The 24,204-nt window shown below is 34.6% G+C and overlaps 1 protein-coding gene across 50 annotated transcripts in view; it reads right to left on the reverse strand.

Moving 5' to 3' along the window:
- Positions 1–1,621: 1,621 nt before the first annotated feature.
- mical3b (microtubule associated monooxygenase, calponin and LIM domain containing 3b) overlaps positions 1,622–24,204 on the reverse strand; it is a 40,728-nt gene continuing 18,145 nt past the window's right edge. For 3 of the 50 annotated variants that reach the window (XM_021475217.3, XM_073946488.1, XM_073946461.1), the window contains exons 16-30: positions 23,887–24,054; positions 21,059–21,242; positions 19,529–19,623; positions 17,924–18,198; positions 16,507–16,709; positions 16,153–16,230; positions 13,555–14,787; positions 12,682–12,770; positions 10,653–10,760; positions 9,019–9,112; positions 6,286–6,351; positions 6,076–6,168; positions 4,324–4,423; positions 2,751–2,824; positions 1,622–2,471 (exon numbers count right to left, since the gene is read on the reverse strand). In XM_021475217.3, the coding sequence (XP_021330892.1) occupies positions 2,287–2,471; positions 2,751–2,824; positions 4,324–4,423; positions 6,076–6,168; positions 6,286–6,351; positions 9,019–9,112; positions 10,653–10,760; positions 12,682–12,770; positions 13,555–14,787; positions 16,153–16,230; positions 16,507–16,709; positions 17,924–18,198; positions 19,529–19,623; positions 21,059–21,242; positions 23,887–24,054 (3,045 nt within the window). In that variant the 3' untranslated portion in view covers positions 1,622–2,286. Of the gene's footprint in view, positions 2,472–2,750; positions 2,825–4,323; positions 4,424–6,075; positions 6,169–6,285; positions 6,352–7,636; positions 7,688–9,018; positions 9,113–10,652; positions 10,893–10,977; positions 11,029–11,980; positions 12,059–12,681; positions 12,771–13,554; positions 14,788–16,152; positions 16,231–16,506; positions 16,710–17,923; positions 18,199–19,528; positions 19,624–21,058; positions 21,243–21,875; positions 21,987–23,886; positions 24,055–24,204 lie in introns of all 50 variants that reach the window. The other 47 variants (XM_073946448.1, XM_073946449.1, XM_073946451.1 and 44 more) reach the window with 28 other exon arrangements.

Here is a 24,204-nt window from a genome sequence, read left to right on the forward strand (position 1 = left end):
CAGCGCGAGAACTGCTGAAAATCCACCGGGAAAACACTACAGTCGTGTTCCAACAGGGGGCGCCCGCTAACATAGGCCTTAGTAAAATATTAATAATCTTTTTTTTAAATACATATTTAAAAGGTTTTGGCTTTTGAAAAAGGAATTTTGTTTATACTGTAAATGCTAAAATAAGTTCAAATCAAATTTAGGAAGAAGACTTCAGTTTATTGAACAAATTTAAATTAACAGAAGACCATGTAGTGTAGTTTATTTGTATTTCATGTCTGTGTTTGTTAAATGTTTTATAATGTATTTATTTTATCAATTGATTTTCTTTATTATGAGTGCTCTGATTTGTAAATTTAGATGAAAGTGTTTATTTGAGTTTTGCCTTATTGTATTTGTGTTTAAGTGCAATAATAATAATAAAAAAAGATATATTTTAAAATAAGGGTTTGTCGCAACAAACCCTTTACTCTGTTCATCACATTTCTCTCAAAAAATGTTTTCTGAAAGATAGATTTTAGGAAAAATCAGGTTAGCCTCAGTAAATCAAAACAAAAATTTCTACACTGCAAAAAGCAATAGATGTTCCCACTAATAAAATTAGGTGCACCATGCAGTTAACTTTATATGAAATGTTTGTACACCTTACAATATTTAAACAAGCGATTGCAACTTTTTAGCACATTAAGTTGTTAAACTTAATAAATTCAAGTAATCTTGACTTACAATAATATGTATTTACATGTGTCAAAAGCATGCTAATGATAGAGAAGGGTGATGAGGGAACTGAGGAAACAGGAGAAAGAATTCAAACTTAGGCATAATAAGTCTGGGAGCTTTTTCAATTCTTTGATGATCAAAATTTAAAAACATAGTAATATTAATTTTTTTCATTTTGGCTTAGTCCCTTTATTAAACAGGGGTCGCCACAGTGGAATGAACCGCCAATTTATCCAGCATGCTTTAGGCAGCTGATGCCGTTCCAGCCGCAACCCAACACTGGAAAAACGCAAATACTTTCTTGCATTCACACACATACACTAAAGCCAATTTAACTTATTCAATTCACCTGTACCACGTGTCTTTGGACTGTGGGGGAAGCCGGAGCACCCGGAGGAAACCTGTGCCTACACGGGGAGAACATGCAGAAATGCCATCTGACCCAGCCGGGGCTCAAAACAGCGATCTTCTTGCTACCCACTGTGCCACAGTGACAACCTAATATAGTAACATATTATAATTGTAATAATATTTATACAACTATATAATAAATGATATTCTAAAATATTTATATAATAATAATAATAATAATAATAATAATAATAATAATAATAATAATAAATAAAATATTTATATAATAATAAATATTATATAACTAATTATTTTGAGGTCAACGGTAGTAAAGTTTACTTCATTAAAAATGTTTTGCTCAATTAAAACTAATACACTTCTTAGAAGTTTTAAGGTTTCCTCAATTTTTCTTAGGTCAACTTTTTACATTTTACAGTGTATTTACAATTGCATCATTTGTATTGATATTTGTGAACAAAAACATGGTTCTAAATGCAGTTTTTGTCAAAAGACAAACTGTTTAAAACTATTAATAAAATGTTCACCAGGTACAAGTCTCTTCTTTTCAAATGAAAAGTAGTTTATTAGCAATAAAGTGTTACATGATGAAGTATAACAACAAAATGTCAAACAAATGGTCAGAATATTACAGAATATCCTGAACAAATCAAGTTAGCTTAAAAAAAGACACTTCAGACAATAAATAAATGCGTTTTTTAAACTGAGAATTGTCATTAGTGTGTGAATTCAGCTTATGCGGGTTAAACAACAGAAACAGTTGTAAATCAGCTCCAACCTCATTTTTGCGTACCTACTGTAAGTTTGCATGCGTCAGTCTGCACTGTACATTGACTATGTGGTTATATACTGCATATCATCATATTCATTTCTGTCAAGTCAGAACATTATGAAATGACGTGTACCTTAATGCATATCCGACCATCTGAAATAAGACAACAAATAGAGCAAACAAAGAGATGTTCCTTTGCATAGAAGCATATAGCAGAGCATTATTTGGCAGCAAGACAACCCATTCAACCTAATCAAATCAACAACCTGTCAACCCCTGGCTTAGACCCTGGTATTTATCATTTTAACTCTTAAGTATTTATGTACACAAAATGCCCCACAATGCAAGTTATGGGTCATTTTGTAGTTTAGACCAATGTAAACAGCAGCTGCTTATTAGCCCTTAAAGCGGTGTGATGTGGTTCGTGCATGTTTAAGTCAGTCCCAATGCAGACTGAAGCCCTTAGACAGCATCACAGCCTCCAGGTCACTGTCCTCCTCTTTTTCTCGAACTCTCTGCTCCTCCAGGAGGGCCACCAGTGCATCCCTCTGCTCCACCACATCCAGCATCTCGCTCAATATACGCCTCTCCTCCGCCAGCTCCTCTTCTCCTTTTAGATGATCTAAGAGAAAGATTGATTACATTTTTCTCTTTCATTATATTTTTAATATTTGTATTAGTCTTATATGTGTATGTGTTTTATATATATATATATATATATATATATATATATATATATATATATATATATATATATATATATATATATATATATATATAGGGACAGAGAGAGAGGGAGAGAGAGAAAGAGAGAGCTGGCGTGTGACTGTGGTGATATTCTTATTAATTGAAGAGCCATTATGCAGAAGTTCAATTATTTATAATGTCTGTGTGTGCTAACCGTCCACCGCCATGCGCTCTCTCAGCTCCTGCTGCAGGCGACTCTGTCTGTCCTCCAGCTCCAGTTCACGAGCGCTGTAGACAAGCAGAGAGCAATCAAACAAACAGAACACTCATATAACACTCTGTTAGGGGTCAAACTCAGTTCCAGGAGGGACGCAGCTCTGCATTGTTTAGTTCAAACCCTACTAAAACACACCTTATCATACTAATTGAGTCCTTTGAAACAAAAGCTGCAGCCCAATTCACATACTTCTACTTCATCCTATGAGAGTATGTACTTTTTCTTGGAAGAAAACCTTTTAGAAGTTCACATTGCTGTTGCAGACGAAATATAACACAGAAAGCGGTAAATACTTTCCAGTTGGCTGTATGTATTAATAAATAGTCATTCAAACAATTTTACCGAAGCCTCTCTATTTGACGCTTGGTTTCGCACATCTGCCATTTTTGTACTTTGTTCATACTTTTTACCCGTGTTTGCCGATCTAATCGAATTCACATCCAATGCACAATGTATTGTAGGCAATTAGAGTATGGATGGTTCTAGACTTCGAATTTCTACTAGAAAAAGTAGACCATACAGGAGCATTTGGCATACTCTTTTTAACATACTACGATTTGGGACACACTAATTCTATTTCCAAAGCCTATTTAGGACTGACAGTATACAAATTGGGACATAGCACAGCAGTTTGTTGAGGCAAGCTGGAACTAAACTCTGCAGGGCTTTGAGTTTGACACCAGCTAGATCAATCTGCTCAATTGAAAGACTATGTAATAAACCTGTATTAGGTCACTTGATAAAATGCTCACTGGACAAAAAAACCTGGAGTGTTACTAAGGATTATTACAAGACTTTTAAAAATATATTGTAATAAATGTCAGTGAAGTTATCATATAAAGCAGGGGTCAGCAGCCCTGTTCCTGGAGATCTACCTCCCTGCAGAGTTCAGTTGCAACCCTGATCAAACACACTTGCCTGTAATTATCAGCTCTGCTTCAGCTCCTGATTATTAGGTTTAGGTGTTTTTGATCAGGGTTGGAGCTAAACTCTGCAGGAAGGTAGATCGCCAGAGACAGGGTTGAAGACCTCTTATTTAAAGAGTTTGTAGGTTCAGACATGCCACCAAAATTAACAAAAATTGTATGTGGTTTAAAATGCTGCCACTTAAATCACATTGTTACAGTACATGTGAGGGAAATGTTAAAATGAATTTGCATTACATTTTAAATCTGCACATGTTTGCATCACATTTGTTTTCTTTTCAGTGCTGAACTTTATAATAACCAGTCTAAAACATTCCTGTTGAGCTCATGAATGCAGTAAACAGTCAGATGCATTTGGTTTAGTCACTGCTGAAAAACTGCTGAGTTTTAAGCGCTCATCCTTACTGACTGAATTCTGCATACTTTCTATTTCTGTCCTTATAAACAACAAACTCATGTAAGAAATTAATTTCAAAAACTTGGTGACTATATTGCTACAGTCTTAAAAATGTCACTAGAAATTAATTCCATGTGACAAAAACTGAACCTTAATGGACAAGTCAAAACATTCCACAAATACTCACAATATCATGAGCTCAGATTCATAACGCACGAGAGCATTCTTCTCCTGCACCAGTTTGAACCACTGATGCATTAAGCTTGGATCGTCTTTCTTTCCCATTCCTTTAAAAAAAGAGAAGAGGAGAATGGGACAACAGCCACGATAACATACAGAGCACATGCATGAGTACGTCGATAAAGCAGAGTCCAAATGAACACTTATACAGTGCTAAAACGCAAGTAAATAAGGAATTCGATTTTATCCTTGATTGATTTCATCCTTCAGCATGTCAACATTAAATTCTGAAAATAATAGTCTGAAATATAAATGAAAGACATGCAGATTTAATGAATATCGCACTATTTAATTCATTTAATATATTTTTTATAAATCTACTCTATTATGGTTCATTTGCTTGACCCAAAAATTAAATATTTTATTTTACATGTTTTCTATTATTCAAAACATTTCTTATACATACATTTTTATTTAAATAAAACTATTTAAAAAGCTAACTTTGGACTCTGCTTTTAACTATACCTCTGTTCGAAAGTTTAGGGTCTGTAAGACTTACCAAGAATCCTTACCAAGGCTGTATTTATTTGATCAAAAGTCCAGTGAAAACAGAAATTTTTAAATCTAGTTTAATATTATTTAAAAAAATCTTGTGTAGCTAAATTCTCAGCATTATTACTACAGTTTTCAATGACTACGTTTACATGGACATCAGTAGAGCCAGACAGAATCTGCAGACATTCTGCAAAGAATTTTGTAAAAAATCTGTGGATTTATGCGGAATGATTTTAGGAGTATCATAACTAAAAAATGAATATATTAAGCAAACAAATAATACATTTTTAATTTTATTTAATGTGTACAATGCAAATCCAATTAGACCCGCTTAATTGGTAAACAAAAGAAGTCTCTTATAATAATATATCCACTAAAAGACAATGTTACAATAAAATATTACTTTACAAACTGTTTTGCAAATAACCAATATGCACATTTTTATATTACTATTATTATATCACAATAATATTAGTAATTATTAAATCACAATAAAATTAATTTTAAAACTGGATAAATATAAATTTACACGCATTTACACAAGTACATAGACTCAATGATGGGCTAAAAATCTGTGGAAATCTGCAGATTTCTGCACCACAGTTTCCATGTGGGCCTGACATCAGTAATCAAATTATTTGCCTTAATCTGAATAAGACAATAATATGATTAAGGTGCTTACATGAGTTACTTTTTGAATGTTCCTTTCATGATCCTGTTTTACATGTTATAGCACATAATTCGATTAATGTCATTGCATCACCGCGCTATCCACATTTTCTCTGGAGTTTCATGTAATATCAAGTGTTTCATTTTTTATCAAAACAGTTCAAAATAGTTGTACAAAATGTTCATTTTCTTTATAAAATCTCAATTTTAAAATGTAAACATTATAAATACATTCAGTGACTATGAATTTAATGCATACAAGTTAAACAAAAGTTTTAGGTTCTTTTAAAAAATCTTACTGACCCCTAACTGTCCAACAGCAGTAATTTAATCAATCTATCAAGACATGCACACAGACAAAAACAAACAGGGAACGAATACAGGCAGACTAGGCAATCATTCAAAAATCTTTTTATTAACTGTAATAACACCATGACATTTTAGACATGCAGATCAATGCCATGCCATGCCCATGCAACTCCACCACAAGAAGTTACAGAATGAAATTTAGGATTACAGGATTGAAATAACATACTCAGTTGGTGAAGTGGAGGCTCCTGCACTACGTACAGGAAAAAGACTGTACAGACATAAACCGAATGATCATGTTCGGTTCCTTTAGCTTTGGCTGCACACATCAGGAGGCAGGACGAATGAGCAGAGAGGAAGAAAAGGTAAAAAGGATTGTAAAGTATTGCTAAAATCTGCACTAGAGGAGTGAGAAAGGAAGCAGGGCCGGTTTTACCTTCAGAGGAACAGCAAGGACAGAGATATACAGGCCTTCTACGGGGAGAACCGTCAAAAGGCTCAACTGAGACAGAGAGACGGAGGACACAAAAGAGGAGAGGAGGGATTCAGGGAGGTAAGAATAGGAGAACGGGAATAATGGAGGGAGGCGAGGTGAAAAGATGAAATGTGTGGAGTTGGATGTTCATGTCCAGACTGTCTGCTGTGTCAGAAAAAGGCCACTAATTAAAGAAGTTCGATAAACCATACAACTTTTAGTCAAAAAAGCTTAACGCATAGGCATATAAGCTAGGCATTAATGTGATTGGCTTTGGGCTGCTTCACATGACCATTAGGCTTTTTCCAGTGGTATGCAATACAGACTCTCTCATCTCCAGGGCTGCATAGGCATATAAGCATGTGCTAAAATTGAAAATTATTTGCAGTTCTGACTCTAAAACCTAGCAGTCAAATTTATATTAATTTAATGACATGAGTATATTTTTAACTCAGATATTAGTTTTATAAGTTTATTGTACTCACTAGAGCAAAGTTTAGTAAACTTATTAAATTAAGAGGAACTTAAATGTAATAAGTTACAGCTAATAAGAGAGTAAATATTAAAGTTAAGAGTCATTTTTTGATGTGTTTCGGCTCAAATGTATACTGTAAAATATTTGTCTTTAAAGTCTGAGTGAACCTGAAGTTGTTAAGACTTTTATTTCAGTTTGTTCATGTACATACAACTAAATTTTAATATTAAGTAGGGGGCGGGGCTTTCTTATCATTCCTTTATAGCAAACTAACAGTAAGAGGGGTGTGGTTAGGAATATTGTTGCTGAAGCTGTCAAACTGCGCTAGCAAATTACAATTTATACATTTTGATTTCACAGAAACTTTAAACTTAAATGGTTCAAGGCAACCAATTTCCTCAAATACTTTAAGTTCTCTTAACTTATTGGGCTTACTGTACTTAATGTCACTCACTACATCATCCACTTTCTCAAACACGTACCTGGAGGACCACCAACACTGCATGTCTCCTTTCTGTTACACCCATGTCTTTCAGTCTCCACTAATAGCTGGATAATCTGATTCAGATGTGTTTGGTTAAGGAGACTTGGCAAATGTGTAGAGTTGGTGGTGCTCCAGGAATGTGGTTGAGAAACACTGCACTAGATCACATATATAATGCTAACAAAGGCACACACACACAGCTAAAAGCAAGCAGACGACACAAAAAACTCCCAAAGCATGTATTTACACCACCATGTTAGCATAAAGACAATACATTTTAAGGGCCTGTATGATGGAAAACCTGTTTGTTAGTGACATTAGTATCAGTGCTAAGTTAAACACATCGTACATACCACACAGATGTACATCCAAGAGGACAGAGGTACTAGAGTCTTCCCAGAAGTCTACATCATGAGGAAGGACATGTCATGAGGATTGTGACCATCAAAAATATGAGCTGCACTGCTTTTGCATTTTTTTATGTAAATATGATCGTATAATGAATGCAGCAAGAAAAGATGTATGCAGACAAACATATGATGGCTGTGAACAGGGAGGGATGATGATAATTCACAGTACATAACATAAGTAGTCATGCATCACAAAAAGCCTGAAAATATGAAATAAATACATATAATAGGATTTTAACTCAAAGTAATTAGGGGGTGGGACAGTGGAAGCATTTACATACTTACATATAAAAAACCTTTAAAAAAAGTATGTTATATATATAGATAGATAGATAGATAGATAGATAGATAGATAGATAGATAGATAGATAGATAGATAGATAGATAGATAGATAGATAGATAGATAGATAGACAAACCATCGTTATACAATAACTTGCTTAATTACCCTAACCTGCCTAGTTAACCTAATTTACCTAGTTAAGCCTTTAAATGACACTTTAAGCTGTATAGAAGTGTCCTGAAAAATATCTAGTCAAATAATATTTACTGTCATCATGGCAAAGATAAATTAAATCAGATATTAGAGATGAGTTATTAAAACTATTATGTTTAGAAATGTGTTGAAAAAAAATCTTCTCTCTCTTAAACAGAAATTGGGGAAAAAATAAACAGGGGGATAATAATTCTGACTTCAACTGTAAATACTATATATAAAAAAATTAACTGGTTTGCTTTACTTTCGGCTGGTTTGAGTGATTTTGGGAATCTATAGGTAAATACTAGCTTGTTCAGGATGGGAGACCAGCAAGCAATTTTAGACCTATTAAACTTATAATAAACTTATTTTACATACTATATACAATTATACTGTTACCACTTTACATGAAATCTCATTATTAACATTAGTGCATTACAATAGCATACAGAATATGGTATATATTCTGGTATATATGAATGTAAATATAAAATTAAAGGGATAGTTCACCCAAAAGTAAAAGTTCTCCATCATATACTCACCCTTTACTTGTTCCAAACCTGTTTTACTTTCTTTCTTTTAATAAGATATTTTTAAAAAAGCTGAAACTGGTAACCATTGACTTCCACAGCATTTGTTTTTCCTACTATGGATGTCTATGGATATTGGTTTTCAGCCTTCTATAAAAAACGTTGTCTTTATCAATCAACAAAATACAGAAACTCCTAAAGGTTTGGAAACACTTGAGGATGAGGAAATAGTAACTACATTTTATTTGGATGAACTACCCCTTAAAATCCCTCAGGATGATCTTTTGTAACAGGTGATTGATACTGTATGTACTTTACCTGCTTCTCCTCTGAGTGCTTTCTCCACAGCCACACCTTTCTCCTCCAGCTGCCTCTGCTTCACTTCCACCTGCTCCAACTGACGCTGGATTATCTGAGATTGCATGCACAAAACAAATACACATACTTTTATTATACAAACCAGTGGGGCTCGATGATATGAACCAAAATTCAAATACCAGTGTATTTTGACTAAGCCATGATATACCACTTATATCCTGGTATTACAACGTTCAGATAAATTTAAAGTCAAAGGCGTATGTGATAATATAGGAATGTTTTTTAGGAGATTTAAAAACTGAAACATTATTAACCGAGACATTTTTGTATTGTTTTAAAACAACAACTGAAGTAATTTCTGATTCCGATGTTTGTTCAAATAAAAAAGAGCAAATACTTCAATTCAATTCATTCAATTCAATTCATGTTCATTTCTATAGTGCTTTTACAAAGTAGATTGTGTCAAAGCAGCTTAACATAGAAGTACTAGTAAATTGAAACTCTGTCAGTGCAGTTTTCAGAGTTCAGTTTATTTCAGTTCAGTGCGGTTTAATTTTCACTGCCGAAAATCCAAACACTGAAGAGAAAATCCATCAATGCGCAGCTCCACAAGTCCCAAACCAAGCAAGCCAGTGGCGACATTGGTGAGGAGCAAACTTCACCAACTGACGAAAGTGAAAGAAACTTTTTTACATTTAATTCTTTCCATATTTAGGCTTGTAATGATGATTGCTTTGGGTTGTCTTGAATATTAACTTTAATATTAGTATTATAATATTAGTAATATTAGAGTTTGATCACTCCTCATTTAAGGTGAGTATGAGTATCAAAAAATGACTCCAATTTGGGGCACCAGTCTGGGAATTGCACCATGGTAATCAATCAAAGACTGCTTAAATACATTATATACATTTTAAATTAAAATTTGTATATTAATTATATATTTATAAGTTTATTATCTGGATTATCAAAACCAAACATTTAGTGTTGAACTTACTACACACACACACACAAACACAAATTATTAAGCAAGGTTTTATTCATTTGGGTAATTTATTTAGCTTCTGAGAATCCAAAAAGAGCCACATGTTGATAAATAATGTTATGATAGCTGTTTTAACATTAGGTTATGATTAAATTGCCTCTTCTTACAGTTATGAAATAGTTTGAGAACAAGCAGGAAATGTTCATGGGCCATTGACATGACCACATTGAAATGGTCTATAGAGTTTTATTTGAATGTAGATGTAATAGATTAGATATGCTTATCTTTGTGTCCACTTCATGAGAATATTTTGTAATCTATGATCCATGTCTGTGCCTGAGATAATGTTGATTAAAGGCATACTGATTAGGTCAAAAAACTGTTCTGTCAATTGCTGCCATTTTACACCTTTGTTTTTCAGGAGAACTAAAGACAGATTCCTTAATCAAAGGAACTACTGTCTCCATTACTGCTGTTAACTGATTAACTCAAGCAAAGGGTTAAAGACAGTATTACTTCAACTGGCTCCAGCATTTATTTGTATTAAAAATGAATATCCACAACTGAATTTCCTCAAGTTCCTGATTTTACAGTTGATCACTACAGGCTATAACCAGTACATCACACTTTAAAACACACACACACACACCTGAGCTCTATGCAGCCTCCGCAGCTCCTCCTGCTTGGCCTGTCTGCGCGCTGCTCTCTGCACTCGACGTGTCAGCCTGGCATTGAGTTCCTCCTCTGTTCCTGCTCTCTGAAACAGCGTGGTAGACAAACTTATGCTGGAGGGGTCCGGGAACACCACCAAAACACCTACCAGCTCTGACGGACATGACGACACTGGGGTGGACGCTTTGGTTGGCAGCTCTGGCAAAACATTGTGCTCCTATTGAGGAACAAGATGCTGAGTGTTGCTGACTCTACCAATGGGATTAAGGGGGCTCAATACACGTAAAATAAAAAGATGCTACCTTAACAGCATACGCCCTCTTGAAGGCCAGCGCGTGAGGCACGTAAAGCGACTCGGGAAAGAGAAGGCAGATACTGAAGTAATGTAATCTGCATTATGATCTTGATAGAGTTATCTGCTAAGTATATAAGTAGCATAATTAATTTGAAATGCAGTATGCAAAACAGCAATGCAATAGGTTAGATGGGAATGTATTTATTTATTTAAATGTGCATTAAGTGCATTAAATGAGCAAAGTTTGGTGCAAAATTAAATTTAAATTATATAATTTACATTTGGCATTTCCAACTAGTTTTAATATGTAAATGACACACAAATTTTAACTCTTTATCAGTTGCAAAATTGAAAATGTAATAACTAAATTAAATTGATTTGTGTATCATATGAACTGAAATGGTAGCAAAATGATCAAAAGTTCACAGCAGATGATTGATAAATGAAGTGTGTTTGGCATGCTGTATAAGGAGAGAGCCCTGAGCTTAGAAGATACTCCAGCCTGTGGCTCCCTCCAGTTTCATCAGAAGAGAGGGGAGTCTGAGCTCAGGTAGGTCTCGAGAACTCCCCCGTATTTAGCTAAGACGGGAAGAAGTCGGGGTGATTCTTCAAGACGAAGATGACTGTGTGATGAGGTATGGAAATCCAGTTATTTAAGTGTGTTTGGATTGATCTGATTGGTATATCATGTGATGGATAATGCAGGACCAGCCATGGTCAATCATAATCTTGAAATTAGTTTATAAATATTCTTCACTTAAATAGTTGCACATTGCACATATCAATTCAATTCAATTTAATTACACTTTGCACCAAAATGTGCAGATGTCTTGAAAAATGCTAACTGAAATACAGCCATCCGAAATTCATATTACATTATCATTTGGCATACTACATTTCAGAATTTATTTTGCTACTTACATCCATAAACTACAGAACACAAAGCACACCTATATGTTCTACCAATCACAGATCCATTACAATCTAAATCTCAGTAATATATTGAATACCTCTTCCCCTTCATGTACCTCCTCATATATTGTTTCTTTCAGAAGGTCTGACTTGATGTCAGATAGTTCCTCCCTCAGCTGAGAGCACAGCCAGAAATAAGACATTTAATTGCCTTTAATGATAGATAATAAAAATCACAATGCGTTAAATGATTCCATCAGTCTAGCTATTCAGCTCTAGGGAGTAGGGGATGAATGCCAGACAGAGAGTTTTACTGTTACGTACAGTAAGATTGAAAATTATTACAAGACTGACAAGGACCATATGAATAGAAGAATGGCAAAGAAAGGAATTAAAAGGGTCTTTAGTGAAAACAATTTATTAGACTATGAATTTAAAAACATAATTTAAAGCCTATATGAGTGTCTTTCTTCTGTTGAACATAAACAAAGATTGATGCTAGTTTCTGGGACCCACTGACTTTCAAACTATTTACTTTTTATGGAAGTATATGGGGCCCAGAAACCAGCATTTTTTTGTGTTTAACTAATGTAAGAGACTCATAAAAGGTTTAAAACCACATGAGGGAGAGAGAATGATGAGGTAATATTCATTTTTGGGTGAAATAATTTAATAGAAGTAAACTGCAAAAATGACTGGCTGCATAGAAGCCTTAATGGACCTGCAGCAGAAATTTCGGGTGAAATGGTCATAAAAAAGAGGGAATAAAGTGACAATGCAAGTAGAGGGAGTGTTTTACCTGAGCTCGGAGAGGACATCTTTCAAGAAGAGCATGACAGGACATATCCGTATCTTCAGAGAAACTTGGATTCTTCCGGAAACACAGGTCTGTAATGTTGGGAAACAGCCATAAAACCATATTTATGTGGTAAAGGTTTTTTCATATAGTCTTTTATTAACATGCATTTTCAGTGATCAACCAGGCCACATTACCCTTTCCACCTGGTATTAACATACATTCAAATCTGTCTTTTATGACCACTTGAGTGAACACATTGTACCCACACATTTTAACCCCAATTTATACCTATATTTAGTTTAAAAAAGCAAATGTTAAGTCGAACATCGAAGTTAAATTACAAAAAAGTTAAGCAATACCAAGCCTGAGTGAGAGTTGATGTGCTTGAAATGTCAAATGCTATAAGAGAACCTCTTAATTGTAATAGCTAATGTTAATTTAAATGTGTAACGTTCTAGCAGTAATGGAAGCAAAATGACCATTTAAATGGTTGCACACATCAATTCAATTTAGGTGATATATTTTCAGCTTGATTTTGCGAATCATAAAGCAATAAAATTAGTATGTAATTTACTATTTAATTTATATTTAGTACAAAAAAAGCAAATGTTCGAACACCGAAGTTAGGTTGCAAAAAAGTAGCAACAACAAAGCCTGATGAAGAGTTGGTGTGCTCGAAACATCTACATGATAACGTTTTAATGAATTAAATAAATGTAAAGCTTTAGTGTTATTGCTTTTTTTTTACTAGCATAATGAGACTGATGTGCATACTTTTGTGCATTGACACTTATATTTAGTGCCATCTAAATTATCTAACTCATTGACAAATATTGGCATCTTAATACCAGGTGTAAACAGGACTCATCTCACCTGTGGTTCTGTTAATTCCCGACACTTTCCGTTTGCTCCCATTATTAGCAGCAGGAAGTGTTTCCGCCACCACTGCCACCTCCTTCCTCTTTTTATCCTTCTTATACACTGAAAAAACAGTCTTCCAGAGGGACTTGTGCTTCCCTGTCTCTCGCCCGCTCTCAGCTGCTGCATTTCCATTCTTCCTGCTTTTACGGGGTGAAAACAACGAGCTGCGCTTTTTCTCCTTCACATCACCATCTGCGTCTGGACCCCACAACTTCATCTCAGACCTGCGAAGCCTGACCTCTGGTCCCCCTGCCAGCAGCGGTGCGACCACCCGGTCAGGAAGCGTCCTGCTGTGCTCCGCTCTACGGTTATCCACCTCTCCGCTCTCCATCCTGCAAGATCTTTCCGGGAGTTTTTCCGCCTCGTCTCCGCACAGGATCTCGATTTCATCTGGTGGAAGACTTTGAGCTTGCTCGAGGTCTGATTTAAAACTGCTCCGCTGTGGTACAGAAGCAGTGCAGGTAGATGAGAAAGCCATAACCTCTCTGTCTAGAATTGGCTCAGAATGGTGAAGGGCACGACACTGTTTACCAACAAGAGGGGAGTGAGACGGACTATAAGGAGGGGTGGGAAGACCTGCGTCTGGGTTTAAAACACTTTCAGTAGCAAACGAGGTAGAATCCAAACCCTGGTTATCTGCCATCACACAACCTTCTACAGTGATGCTGAGTCTGTGAACAACAGAACAACGTCCTAAATCGACGCCAGCATCGCCATCTGTAGGTCCAAGAGGGGAGGTTTCTTGAAGATCTGTCACAGAATGAGTTTGTGTGCTGGAGTCACAGATTCTAGCACTTTGGTTTGGAGAATCCAAAGCAGCGGTGTTATATGTGACTGAGGTGTAAAAGCTTTCTTTAACATTAGATGTCTGGGTTGAAGCTGCTATATGTTTTGGCTGCAATTCTCTAGAAAGCGGAGTCAGGCCTAAACTCTTTCGGATCTCTGCACTCTTCATCCAGAACTCCTCCACCACCTCTGACCTCTTGGCAGGCGAGCTCTCGGGGGTTGTTGACGGATCAGGTGTGAGGTCTGATTCTGAAGGTTTCATTGAGACTGGAGATTCTGTAGAGGCAGGGGATTGGTGGAAAGGAACAGACTCCTCCTGTTCCCGTTGGTCACATAGCTTGGACTCACTGAGTGAGCTGACGTCTATATCAGGGTCGTCGCTGCATCCTTCATAAGATTCTAGTTAATTAAAGTATAAAAGGATACAGAGAATAAAATGAGAATTCGATCGAATTATAGAAATAAAAAAGCAATTTTAAGAGTAGTTAATCTAGAATCTTCTTAACAATATAGTTTAGGGAGGGTAGCAGTGCAGCCTTTTTAATGTTCTTAAATAAGCAGTGGTATAAAGAAGCCTGAAAACAGATAAAACAGCAAGAAGCATATTCAGTAGTTATCTTTATGCATTATATTTTTGGATTTTGGATTTATTTATTATGCAAGTTTTTTTTATTTAGAGTTTTGACAGATTCACTATCTGAACAACCGAGTTGAATTATCACTCGATTGAATGGGCGTTATCAGAGGCTATCAGCTGATAGATATGGACCAGTAGGGGCCTTCTGCGCCTATTTTAAGGTGCAGAAGGCTGTCATCATTCATCCACATGTTTAAACAGCAATAGATCACATACGAGTGCAGCCGGAAGTTAGCGAGAATTATTTATATTATCTATTAAATTTCCTCATTTATTATATTTTATTACCATCTACACCTACCCTAACTCTAAACTCAACCTCCACAGTATTGTAAAAACATATATGTATCTGGATTCTTCTCTATGAGTATAGCTGATTAACTATGTGAATGGATAATAACAGCCTTCTAAGCATAGGTAGGCGCAGAAGGCCCCTACTGACCCATTTCTATCAACTGATAACCACTGATAACGCCCATTCAATCTAGTTTACATTCGAATGCGGGTGATTTGAATAACATTTAAAGCAGGTGATTTGAAACTATGTGAAGAGAAGATGCACACATAATAGGAATTAAGGCAATAATAATTATAATAAAGTTCTAACAAGACGAATATTTAGTTTTAGTTATTAATATACATATAGTAATCCAAATTCAGTGTTTTATAGTGACAGAACATTTTTTTTGGACATTTACTTCTATTTCAGTTGTTTTGCACTACAGTGAAATCTTATTAGCTTCAAATCACACTTTACATACTCCTGCAAATGAGTATATATTGGAAGTGATTGCATTGCACAGTTTTATTGCTTTCAATGTGTGCAGATTAGCTGAAAAGATGAAATCGAATCACATTATGCCTGGATAGCACATGTGTTTAGTTAGTGACTAATCTGCAAAATATTTCAAACAGCCAACTTAAAATAAACAGCAAACGATTTCCATTAAAATCCAGCACAGCACAAAAACATGAAAATAAAAGTATGCAATTGCACAATACACACAGATTATAAAACACACCATAAATCATGCACAGCCTGCAAATGAAATAACCTGTAAACGAAATAAAAATAACGCAACAAAAGGCTAAAGAAGGCCGTCAATGGTTACTGGAGGCGGTGCTACCTTTAACAAACCCCGCCTCCTCTTCCTCAAGCCACACCCCTGAGAGTCGTTCCCTCTCCCAAGGGCAGTACTCACCCTCTATACACATACATAGAGTACACATTAACTTATCAACACCTCAAAATGCATGTAATACAGTGGTGGATACACAACATTGAACAAGCATGGCAACATTCACCTCACAGGCAAAAACATTGTGGGAATAAAACACAACAAATACAGAAAGACATTAAATTGAACAATACCTCATCCTAAGATGATTTCTCTGAAATAAACAAGCTATATAATAAATACCAGACAACATTAAACTTTGCCCATTTCATGGGAGCCATTTTTAGAGATTTGAATTCTCACCATCACTAGAATCTCCCTCGTCTTGCTCTTCTTCTGAAACTTCTCCTTCTTCCTCCCCCTCTTGTTTTTCCAGCTTCTCCCCTCCCTCTTCTTCCTTCAGCTCCTCCTCTAGGTCAAGCTTCCTCTCTCCATTGGTCCTGGCATGTAGCTCCTCCCCCTTCTTCCAGACAAGCTCCTCCTCCTCTAGATCTGACTCAGAGCTACTGAATACCAAAACAAAAGCAACAGTCTTCCCAATTCAAGATATCCCAGTGACCATTAGGGGCATAATAATAAAAACGCTTGGACTTTTAGGAGCCTAATACAAGCATTTTTGGACTTTTTGGAGCATAATAAAAGCATGTTTGGACTATTATGCGTATAATAAGTGCATGTTTGGACTATTAGGAGCATAATAAGAGCAGGTTTGGACTATTAGGAGCATAATAAGAGAAAGTTTGGACTATTAGGAGAATAATAAAGGCATGATTGGACTTTTAGGAGCCTAAAAAGAGCATGTTTGGACCATTAAAAGCATAATAAGAGCATGTTTGGACTGTTTGGAGCATGATTTAAGCATGTTTTGAGTATAAGGAGCATTGTAAGTACATTTTTGGACTTTTAGGATCATAATAAGAGCATGTTTGGACTATTAGGAGCATGATAATGACATATTTAGAATATTAGGAATACAATAAGAGCATATTTGGACTATAAGAAGCATAATAAGAGCTTGTGTGCACTATAAAGAGCATAATAAAAGCATAGTTGGACTATCAGGCGGATAATAAAGCATGTTTGGATTATTAGGTGCATAATCGGGGCATGTTTGGTACAATAAGGAGCATAATGAGAGTATGTTTGGACAATTAGAAGAATAATAAGAGCCTGTTCGGACTATAAAGAGCATAATAAGAGCATGTTTCTACTATTAGAAGCATAATAAGAGCTTGTTTGGACTATTAGAAGAAGAATAAGTGCATGTTTGAACTATAAAGAGCATAATAAGACCTTGTTTGGATTATTAGGATCATAATAAGTGCATGTTTGGACTATTAAAAGCATAATAAGAGAATGTTTGGATTATTAGAAGAATAATAAGTGCATATTTGGACTATTAGAAGAATGATAAGTGCATGTTTGGACAATTAGGAGCAGAAATGGAGCATGTTTGGACTTTTAAGAGCATAATAAAAGCATGTTTGGACTATTAGAAGCATAATATGAGCATGCTTGGACTATTAAAAGCGTAAAAGAAACATGTTTGGACTATTAAGACCATAATAAGAGCATGTTTGGACTATAAAAAGAAAAATAAGAGGATGTTTGGACTATAAAGAGCACAATAAGAGCATCATAAGAACATGTTTGGACTATTAAGACCATAATATAAGCATGTTTAGAGTATTAGGAGCATAATAAGAGCATGTTTGGATACCTGGACTGCTCTTCAGCATTCTTCTCCTGCAGGCTAGCGCTGAGATTGTGCTGTGCGAGGGTTTCCTCTGGTACCTCCTGCAGGGGGCTGTCTTGTTTCTGTGGGGAGGGTTTGTAATTCTCAAGCTCAATGCGTTCTGGTGTGCCGCACAGTCTCTTGGCCAAGCTGGATGCCATGTCTGTGTGGGTGCTGGAGGACCAGCTGTCTGGTGTGGCTGTGCCCACTGAGCCCAAAGAGGACAAAGAGGTAGAGGCCGAGGATGCAGCCAGGGAAGCCTGAAGAGAAGTTTGTGGATTATACTTAATGCTTTGATCTATAAATGTAACAATGTATTATTATTTTTTTTTTTTAATTAAAGAGGCAGAAACAGATGGGCAAGCAGGATTTATACACTAATTTTAAATACCATAGTAAAGATAATTATAGTATATAAAGCATATTAATCATAGTAAAAAACTATGTAATATATAAGATTAAAAATAATATTAAGACATGTTAAACATGTAATAGTTTATTTATTTTCCTTCGGCTTAGTCCCTTTTATATCAGGGGTTGCCTTTTTTATCAGGGGTTGCCACAATGAAATAAACACCCAACTATTCCAGTATATGTTTTACACAGTGAATGCCCTTGCAGCTGCAACACTGAAAAAATGTAATAGTTAAATAAAATAAATTATTATATATTATAATATTTGAGTAAATACCACTGAAAGCAGTAAATTAGAGAAGTAAATAATGTAAACTATTACATAAATCAAAATAACAAACAAATAATAATTTGTTGCAATATTTATAAAAGATTTAGACATAATAATCTTTATACTGATAATGCATGGGGTCTATGAAAATAATATTTCCTATATTTACAATATTATAACATGCAAATATATATACTTTATGTTATAAATGCTATAAATATATAACATTTTACATAAAGTGCAAAAATATTTAAATTCAATATATACAAAAAATAAACGCATATGTGTAAATATTAAAAAAAAAACTATAACTAGATGTAACACTCATTGTTAATCTAACTGGAATATCTCTATATTCAAAGCATGAAAAAGTCCAAAAAAATGTAATTACATAATAAAAAAATAAACTTTTTTATAACATAAAAAATATAGCATTAATGACAGTAAAGGCTACACAAATCGCTATTCTTGATTTTACAGTATTTCTAAATTTCTCAGACATACAGTCATTATTCTGATAATCCTTGTGTCCAATAAAACATACATTTATTTAATACTTGTAAATAAATAAAAAGTACAAAAATATTCTAATGCTCTATGTATGCATAAATTACTGAGGTATTTATTATCTGTATCTATCTATTTATTTATTTTATTTATTAAGTAACAATTAAAACAATATTATAATGTATAGCTTTTAAAATTATTATATAAAACCAAAAAAAAAACAAAACAAGTATTTTTACAGAACTGCTTCATAACTCTACCATGCATTCAGTTAATAATTCATATTTTAATCATGCACATGCATTGCTTTTCCCAAAAAACTTAAGTCTAAAATCTAAGCACAGACACACAGATCTCTAAATAAAGTATAGTTGTGATCTGATGATGTCTGAGTTTACCTGAGCAGGCCGAGGGGCCACCGGTGGGGCCGGTCTCTTTCTCTGAGCCACACTTGCCAGTCTGAAGCTGAAGTGATGCTTACAGTAAAACTTGCCTGTACAAGTCAAAACAGGGGTAAACAAGAAGTATCTGATTCAGTGAGTAAATGCCTCATTTATACTGGTGCCGGTCCGAATGCCGCCTCTTTTTTTAAATTTGAAGTGTTTGAATCATGTGATCTCTATGACCCTATCAGTTACAACTGAGGAGAGTTCTGATTGCTATTTTTATCAAAAATATGTTTAAGTATCAGTTTGCTGAGGGCCTTCAGTTTTGTGTGTGTGTGTGCCCTACTGTCATTATAGAACAACAATATAAGCCCTGTCCCAACACACACTCAGACCTTATGACTGGGCTAACAAAAGAGCAGTTTGTCTAGTTTAAAAAAGTTGCCCACAGCAACACAGAACAACAGGGCATTTTCACGTACATCTTGTGACAGCATCCATAAAAGCTGAAAACCTATTATATTTAATATGAGCATAAAATCTTAGAATCACTGACTAATGACTTTATTAGTTATTACTAAGGCCACATGGAATCTGCGTGTGCTGAAATCTGCAGATGTTTAGCCCATCATTGAGTTTATTTATTTACTTAAGGAAATGTGTGTAAATATATGTTAGTTACGTTTTTTTTTTAAATTAATTTCAGTAATATTATTGACTCAAATGCAAATTTATAGCAAACTTATATGATTTATTTACAATACAGTTTAAAAATATATATTTTATAGGCCTGTCACAATATCTATTTTTTGTTGTACCATATATTTCACCAAAATATATTGCGATAAACAATATTATCGTCATTTTAAAACCCTTTTATGTCATTATATAATATTATATAATGGCATCGCAATGCAAGTACATTATATAACACCCGAATGACAATATATGTAATTGAATTTAATAATTAAACATTATATATTAAAAAAGTGCAAGGCAGAAAGTAATAGAAGCTGCAATATTTGCTGCTAGATCTATTTTTAGTTGTCAGACACCCACATGAAGATATACTATAGTAATTTATAGTAAATACAGTAGTGTTTTTAACCATACTGACACTGACACCTCCAATAGATGTAGAGATATTGACACAATCAGCTAAAATGTTTCTAGAATTGTTTTTTGTGTATAGGCGATATATATTGCATCATAAAAAATGTGTGAGATCATGTCCATGTGTTGTTCGATAAGTCGATATATTAATTATTGTGACAGGCCTGTTTTTTGTCTAACGATAGATATATTCTATGAGAGACTTGCTTTGTTTACCAAACAAATGTACCTAATTTTATTTGCATTGTAAATCTTAAATAAAAGTTTAAAGTTATTGTTTTTATTTTATTTTTAGTTGATAGTTATTAGTTAATATACTCAGAAAATCATGCATAAGTACACACATTTTGTTTTTTTCTACAAAATTATGTGCATAAATAGCAAAAAAATGTCAGCAGATTCTGTCTGAAGCTTATTAGAGTCAAGTACCATGTAGCTGGTCATAAGTGTAGTTGGAGAGGCGTATCGTGGAGCTGCAGTGGTCGCACTGGAAGCAGCTCCTGTGGAAGAACTTTCCCTCTGCGCTCAGCCTCTCCATGACATAAACGCGACGGCCACAGAAATAACACACATCACTACTGCCGACATTTACTGGAAGATCCTTCTGAGAACCCTACAAAGGAGAAGTCAAAGATGAAATAAAGATGCTTAGCATGGACAGAAAACGAGATGAGTTGTTACGGGGTGACAAAGTGCATTAATATTTACGAAATACATATATATTTATTTATTTACTTTAATTTTGGCTAATGTATTTATGTATGTTATATAAAATATAAACTATAAATTATAATTTGAACTAATCATATTTTGTATGTTGATATTTTATATATTTTTATCAAATAAATACATAAAATATTATATTATATTATATTATATTATATTATATTATATTATATTATATTATATTATATTATATTATATTATATTAATAATATGTAAAATTAAATATGAAATGCTTCAAACCAAAGCTCAGATTTCATCATATGCCACAGACACAATAAATTTCATATGATTGCAGCACTTTCAAGGAATGACAGCTGCAAAGCGTTAAGCCTTATTAGAGAAATTGAATTACATAGAGGAACTCACACACTCTAGTACTAGTAATTAGCACATATACTACAAAATCAAAAGGTCAGCATTAGAGGCCTAGTGCACACTGGAAAATGAATAAAGGGGACATAAGAACAGTCACAATGTTAGTAGAGAAAGTTTGTTGGCGGCACTACAGGTGAAGTCTTACCGACTCCCTCCTGTGAAGGAGCTTGGGAGCCTGAGCCTGCTGACTTTGAATCTGATTGGCTATCTGCAGAGCCAATGAGCTCACTCCGCCGGTATACATGTGAATGTAGTTCTACAAATCAAAAGATGTGGGAGGATGCTGATCAAGCAGGGATGGAAAACACTTCTGAGATGAAAACCATCACAAAGACAAGTGAACAAAAAACTTTTTTCGAATCGAATGAGAGTACAATGTTTGTACATAGAGCAATGGAGAATAAAGGCATCAATAATTATTATTGTAACGATAAATATAACAATAACTACAATATTTGCATTTCATATATTAGTATTCTCAGTGTAAACTGCCCTTGCTAAAAGCATGACTATTGCTTTACAATAAAACCCCTAGCAATCACCCAAAACACCCTAGCAACCAAATTTCAACATGCTGGAAAACACTAAGATTCTTGCACCAGTGTAACAACATTTTAAAACATGCAATATAGTTATATATATTTTGGCAACAACTGAAAAATTCCAATATCAACTCCCTAGAAATGATTATGAACCATATATCAACACCCTACAGCATCATGGCAAATCAATTAAGCAACACATCAGCAACCTTTTGGTGGCCACTGTACAAATTTAGATCAAACCTGCAATCTGTCGTTGTAAAAATCTAGATAAAATCTGTCAGTCAAAGGCAAAGTCAGACATCACCAAAGATAATGGGGACAATAAATCATTCTCTCCAGAGATTTTCAGTTAAGACCATCAAATCACATGTCCCAATCCCTCTGGTTACTATTAGCAATTGGCTGTTCCATTGATAGGCTGTTGGGCCCTAAGCAACTTTATACATAGAGCTCCTTCATAACCCTTCATACTGGGAAAACCAAAAAAAAAGCTGAAAACAAAAACAGATCAGATATTTGTATCATAGAAATTGACACGACTGCAATATAAACAAGGTATTTTATTACTTCTAATACTTCTTATTGGCGGAGAGTGAACTTTGAACTTTTGCTTGTACTGTAAACACAACATCATATCTCTTACTTTACACTGTATTTAGCCATCAAGTGTAAAGTAAAACTAAGCTACTATAAGAACGAAATGTCTTCTAATGCTGCAGTAATTAGTGTCAATCCTCTGAACGGCTTTTAATCTAATGAAATGCCCTTTAAACTCTGCCTAATGTATCTTAAAGGGGCTTTGCCAACTATAGTTCAGACGGTTAGCGCCACTGCTAAAGCTTATAGGCTAAGTTTCCACAGGGATGACGCGTTGAGTCAGCAGATTTTGCAAGGTGTGCTAATTCACTTTATGTTAGAAACACAGCACAAAATCTAATGGCTGACAGAGGTGTTGTGACAACTTGTTATAAGCACAATAAAATACTTCACCCTATGATTCATGGGGATTTTTTCAGTGACTATCAGAAGCAGAACATGACAAATCAAGTTAAATAATGGCTACAAGGTCCCTAAATGCTCTTATACTCAGTCTATTATTGTCACATCACACTAGCATAATCTAATTGGTCCATTTTCCTTCTCCACATTCATGTGTACTTGTTGACCCCGTTGCACCACTTTATATAAAAATAGCAATATATGCAAATAACATATTTGACATACTAGTTCATACATGGATTTGGCATATCTAAAATTTATCATATATTGCATCTACTGCAAAAATGACAGATTTGGAACCATTGGAATAACAAATATGTTAATATATATTAGCTATAATGTTATATATGTGTTCATATATGGCCACATATTAAAAAATATTATGTATTTTGAACATACGTACATATTTGAAATTTCGATGATTGGAAAATCTGTCATCTGCAGTCAATATTTTAAAATACATGTTGCTTATATAACACATTTTATACATATCAAATCAATTTGCATTCAATTCCATGTATCAGATGTCTATAAAGGCAGGTCAGAACATGATTTAACTCAACTTACATACACATGGAAAAGGCCACAAGCATGAAGCAGATACTCACACACCTGTCTGCGTATTGCAGTGGTTGAAGGCGATGGCGAGTTCTCCTCAAATTTAGCCAGAAGGAGCGACGCCATGGACCGAACCTTGCTGTGACCCTCAGAGGCCTTCGGTTCTGAGCCGGGAGTTTCTGCTGGAGACTTATTTTCATTGCCGTCATGAAGAGCATCCTCCTATAACAAGAAAATATTGCAGATGATAAACAGAAAGTGGGGGAAATGGGTTTTTATAGATATTGGATTAACAAACACAATATGATATAACTACAGTATAAAGGTCAATATACACAATGCATGCTTTCACAAAACAAAAACAAAAAATCA

The sequence above is a fragment of the Danio rerio genome, chromosome 4, assembly GCF_049306965.1.
Source record: "Danio rerio strain Tuebingen ecotype United States chromosome 4, GRCz12tu, whole genome shotgun sequence".
Classification (NCBI taxonomy): domain Eukaryota; kingdom Metazoa; phylum Chordata; class Actinopteri; order Cypriniformes; family Danionidae; genus Danio; species Danio rerio.